This window comes from Halyomorpha halys, unplaced genomic scaffold (genome assembly GCF_000696795.3).
Source record: "Halyomorpha halys isolate HHAL.00 unplaced genomic scaffold, Hhal_1.1 Scaffold1313.1, whole genome shotgun sequence".
NCBI lineage: Eukaryota > Metazoa > Arthropoda > Insecta > Hemiptera > Pentatomidae > Halyomorpha > Halyomorpha halys.
This window is the reverse complement of record NW_027108947.1, coordinates 341734-347522: the sequence shown is the minus strand read 5'-3', so window position 1 is coordinate 347522 and position 5789 is coordinate 341734. Positions and strand designations below refer to the sequence as shown.

At 32.0% G+C, this 5789-nt stretch overlaps 1 protein-coding gene across 1 annotated transcript; it reads left to right on the top strand.

Annotated features, from left to right (window-relative positions):
• Positions 1-1157: 1157 nt before the first annotated feature.
• Positions 1158-3598, top strand: LOC106689263 (uncharacterized). Its single transcript, XM_014434160.2, has 2 exons — positions 1158-1820; positions 2667-3598. Exons 1-2 carry the CDS (start codon positions 1178-1180, stop codon positions 3107-3109), a joined length of 1086 nt encoding a protein of 361 aa, XP_014289646.1. The 5' UTR covers positions 1158-1177; the 3' UTR covers positions 3110-3598.
• Positions 3599-5789: the final 2191 nt, after the last annotated feature.

Sequence of the window (5789 nt, the reverse complement as noted above, 5' to 3'; positions counted from 1 at the left end):
AAATTATTATGATATCACATAATGTAACATAATACACATATAATTTTATACATATTATAAAATGTTTATTAAAGATGTTACAATGTGTTTATTCTTGATGACTTTCACAAAAATAAATAAATTATATTTATAATAAAATTAATATCCATTGTTCCATATTTAGCTTTGCTATATTCGGTTCTCATACACCATCTTAAGGTAGTTTTATAGCTATGGAACTAAACTGAAGGACATTAAAAACTTTAAACCCATTGAGAAAAGGCGTTCAAGAAAGGCCCCGAAAAGCTTTGGAACTTTTGAAGCACTTGACAAACCACTTAGATGCGGTAATGGAGTTTCAAAAAACTGTCTTGAAATGTCGAATAACTTCATTGAACCGTGGACTTCAGCCAGATTCTTTCATTCGCTACACCTCATTTCAATCAAATATTATTTCTGAAGAGAAAATTTCTAAAGGAAGAAAACTTTGATAGTAAAATCTATTTTCGGAGTATAAAGATGTTCCTTTATCGTTCAACTTACAATTAAAGTACATTTTTATTAGTTTTGTTACATACCATTCAATAATTAGGAGAAGACTCAGTAACAGTAATTATAATAGATTTTAAGTATTATATATGTATGATGTACTAATTCTATTCTAATGAAGGGTGCGAAAAAATAACCTCTTAAGATAACAGTTTTTTTCTGTTTCTTTAATCCTTTATAAAAAAGATGAAATGATTATATAATTTTTAGCCAACCATTTAATTGATAATATGTTAGTTGATTTATTAATTTCCCTTGATCAATGGAATCCCTTAATCTACAGTAACGAATTAGAGTTCATCTGTCTTATTTGCATTTTTATTAAAACGATTAGTGTTGATTTTCTTAAAAATCAATGTGCAGCACACAGGTGCGGAGTTCAGCATAATAAAGATCAACTAAATTAATCGAAGTACTGTGTGAATTGAGTACAGTTGAGTAAAACAGCCAACCACAAATTTTCTACAAGTTTATGTAATTGTTTTCCAAACAAAAGTTGCTATTTGAACTTCCAAGTTCCAATAGCAACTTTTGTTGTACGTTATTTGTAACTTGAATGTTTAAGTAAGCCGAAAACGTTTGAAGATAAGTGGAAATATATTAAGGTAGAGATAACGACGACAGGCGAGGCCAGGTGCTAGTAGGCAGTATGCTGACCGAAGTGGAACGTGACCAACTGACGGGAGGCTATCCATACCAACTGGAGAAAGTCGGGGGAGGTTTCCAGGGGTGCCACTGGAGGCTGAAATGTAGAGGTGGCACCTACTTTGTCAAGGCCCAACAGGAGGGTAGTTACGATACTGGGGCCTTCGTGAAAGAGCCCATGGTCTATGGGCAGCTCCTCCCGGCCATGGGTTACCATATCGGGGAGAAGAGGCTCTGGCCGCGGCTATACTTCGCAAGGAAGGGGCTTCTGGTCCTCGAGGACTTGGCTGCTGGAGGCTGGGTTCTGGAGGAAACCTTCGGGACGGAACATGTCAAGGCTTCTCTCTCGGCTCTGGCAGACTTCCACGCGTCCTCTATGCTTCTAGATGATGCTGTTCCTGTCAGTGAAAACTTTCGCGATGCTTTGCTTGAGACCTATTTTACACCTCCTGCCCTCAGAACATGGGAGGCTTTCAAGCGTACGGCCAGAAAAATATACACCAAATATTTCCCTTGTAGGAAGTGGGAAGAGGCGCTGAGGATGATGGATGAAACACCGGAAATGGTTAGACCTTCAACCAAGTTTCGTAACTGCGTTTGTCATGGAGATCCTTGGCCCAACAATATTTTCTTCAAATATACTAATGGTAAAAAATTTAATTATATTTTATTAAAAATTTATGTATTGCTTTTTCATTGATCAAATCGTTCATTGTCGATCAAAATATAACAACCGAACAAATCTCAAAATAAATCAATTTCACATTTAATTTTACTGTGATAGTTGTGCATTTCCAACTAAAAGTATTTATCAGCTAATTTTTTATAATATTTTGAAGTTAATCAGAAGTAGGTATTAGCATTAAATTTTCATTTCAGATTCATAAATTGTTAGAAAAATTGTAACATTTCTCATTAATGGTTCATTAACTGTCTGGTTTTTAAAATCCATTATAGGTAGATAAATACTTTTGATTATTCCTCACCAAATATAATTATAAATATTAGTCTTCAACAACCGATAACTTGTCAGGCCTATAATAGGCTTTGTGTGCGTCATTAAGTTATTGTGATTTGAGGGGGTCAAAGTCAGAATGTTGTAAGTAATATTTTTAACAATTCAACATATAAATCAAGAATTAAATTATTGGAATGCTAAACTGATGAATGAAAATATGAACTAATTCATAGTCTCAATATTTCTTCAATTTTATTTGCTTGGTTTTAATTATTTTATCAATTTTAAAAATTAAATTTATTGCCTTATACAATTTACATTTTTTTCATATTTAAAATAAAGAAAATATAAAATATAATTGGTTCTCTACTCAAGATTGAGAAATATCAGAATAATTCCAGTAGACCATTTTTATAATTGACTTATACTACTCTGATTTTAACACCCTAATTTTTTGAGAGATAAATTTTGAATTATATTTGAAAATACGCCACTTCGATTTTGCACCGTAAATTTACTGATATTGGATTCTTAGGGGTTCCTGTGAAGGCTTGCTTTGTCGACTTCGCTCAGGTGCGATACTGCCTACCGGCCTCAGACGTCCTCCTGTTCCTCCGACTCCTGCAGGTAGATGACATCGACGGATACCTCCTCTTCTATCATTCATGCTTGGCTGCAAACGTGCCCTCATTCACTCTCAAGGAGTTCTTGGATTCCTGTGTAGAGATGAATCCATTCGCGCTGTGCGTTGCTCCTCTTTATGTCTACTTGACAAGGCTGCCTCAAGTAGTAATCGAGCGAATATCAAAAAGTCCAGAAGAGTTCATGGAGTTCGCGATGGGTAAAGATGCTCCAGCGCTGGAAGCGATGGAGGAAGATCAGAGATATCGGTCATCTGTTATAAGAACATTCAAGGAGCTTTTGGACTTCGCGAGTAAAGATAAAACCGACGAGGATAAGCTGCTCATTAGGAAGTGAAATATTCAGATATTAAAATAATTCTTTCCATTTTAATTTTGATTCGCCCATTAATGTGTCTCATTTAATACAAACATATATTGGTTACTATCTGAATATGAGTATTCATTTCCTAAAATTTCAATTATAAAAAAAGTCATGATTTTTCAATAAGTTGTATATGTTGCAAACATCCATAATTACTTAGTTTGTTATTCATAAACATTTTTTGAGGTTAATAAACTTCCAGTTGAATGTAATTTATATTAAATTATCATATTATAGTGCAACGTTTCGGGACCACTGTCTCATATTCATGTACTTTAAACCTAAAACAATAATAAACCATCATAACAACAATCTTCATCCATATGTATTATAATTCACACAATTATATTCACCTCATAATTTGAATTTCATATAGGAAATCATGTCACATCTTTACAATATTCTCACTTTTCTACCATTACTTGTTTGTGCATCTTCACTTCTTCTTAGCACAGCCATTACTCTATATTTCTTCCTACCTCTTTGGACCTTATCTCATATCCAGTATGCTGTTTAGTTACCTCCTTCTTTTTGTTTTTTTTAAGTCCTGCTTTGTATTTAACATTGAACTAGATTTAAAGAGAAAATTCAGAATATTCATACTTACCTTTACTAGTACGCCGCCCAGATATGCCTTAAATATAGTTTTAAAAAATGATGAAAAAAATGTTAAAATGAGAGAGTGAAAAACATCTGGTCGTACAGTTTTTATTTTATTTCTTTTTAATGAACACAATAAATAATGAGGCTTACTCTTTAATGGAATCCTCGTGTAATAAAGTTAGTGAATTGAAACAATCAATTGTAGATCGAAAATGAATTTTTAAAGTGCCCTTCCTATAGAGTCGTAAACGGCAAGGAAGTGAAAAAACGATTGTTTGTTAAATTGTATGTATTAATTATAAATATATTTTGGAGGTAAAATATAGGCTTCATAGTTAAACAAGTAATTAGGCACTGTTAACTAAAATAAATATGGCCAAGAAATAGAAGTAGTCCCCTTGTATAAAATATTTTTGTGGATAAAAAAAAACATTAAAAATGTATAAGGGCCACCCATAGCTCAGTGGTTAAGACACAGTCTTACCTATTTGATGTCTATTGGTGGTGCCGGTTCAAATCCGGCCTGGGACGTTGACTTTTTTCATTGAGTGGCAGCCCCACAAAATGAAGAACTTTGACCCCAACCATGGTTAGGCAGTATAGGACTCCAATGGGAGTCTTGGCCGAAAAAAAAAATGTATAAACTCATTAAGGTATTTCTTAAGATAGTAAATAAAAACTAGTGTAGTAACTAGAAGTTTATATTTTCACATCCAGTTTTCCAGACTACAATTAAAATCTATTAAAAAACTAGGCGATACATTGATTTTAAAAATGCTCTTACGGCCGCCTTAGTCGATGAGATGAAGGAAGGTATTGTAATCGTGTTAAATTTTTTATAAACGGTTTTCAGATCTTTTCTCCTGAAACTTCTAGTCTTCTCTTTAAAGTACTTTTACTTTTCGTAGTATAAGTACTTCCCAGAAAAGTTATGACTACAAGTAATTTTATTTAGCTATACGCTGTATTGGACACTATATCCATATTTAGTTTTTTTAATAACTCGAAATACAGAGAACATATGATCATCGTCCAGTAATATTAGAATTTCGGTTGGAAACAATCCGGGTAAAGCTTCAGATAGTCGTAATCGATGTATTATACCTTATTAAAGGCCTCTCTTATTAAATTATAATAATGATATTCTCTTATTAAGAAAAATTGAGTTCTCCCGGTGACCTTTAAGTGGTACTTACAAAATATCTCGAAATTTTCAGACTTCTTTTACTATATTAAAAATAATTAAAAAACTAGACACTTCATTGAAAAAAAAAACTATTATATTATGTTCAATATAATACAATATAAAATATATCAGTCATATAAAATATAACAGAGCATTAAATTCAGCGTTGAATTTTTTTTTTTCTTTCATACCCTCCTGTAAAGATTTTAGTGGGTATTTGGTACGTACATATAGGAGGTATGCTATACGTATAGCTGGGTGTGAAGGATACCTTGGATTGCCTTTGAATGATTTGATTGATTGAATGATGGATTTCAGCGTTGAATGATTATTGCAACACTAGAATTCGATCAAGGAGTGTTTTCAAAACGGGAGTCAAGTAAGATTTTAATTTATTTGTTTATTTTCCATTTTGTGTCTTCAACTGGCTAACGATCAATTTATCACAAAAATCCATAGTATAGCAGCTTTAGTTAATTTAGCAAGGCTTTATGACTTCTATATTTTTTTTTTAAATTTGATCAAATGCACCTTTATAAAAACTTTTTCAAAATAAGTGAGACCTTATTTATCGCTGTAAATGTTATATTACAGTAAACGATAAATAAACTAATTACCAAATCTAAAAAAATCAATTTTTTTTTTTTAAATAAACATTCAAACTGAATCGTACATAATAAAATTAAAATCTTAAACTGCTAGAATTTGCATTTATAATGATTTTTGTTGTATTCTTAGTCATCTTAATATAACATTCAATCATTCCAAGAGACCTGGAGAAATAAAAACGTTATTTCACTCCAATATTAAATTACTGTAATGAAAACTAAACATAGTTATTAGTAAAAATTGATAATTCTGCCA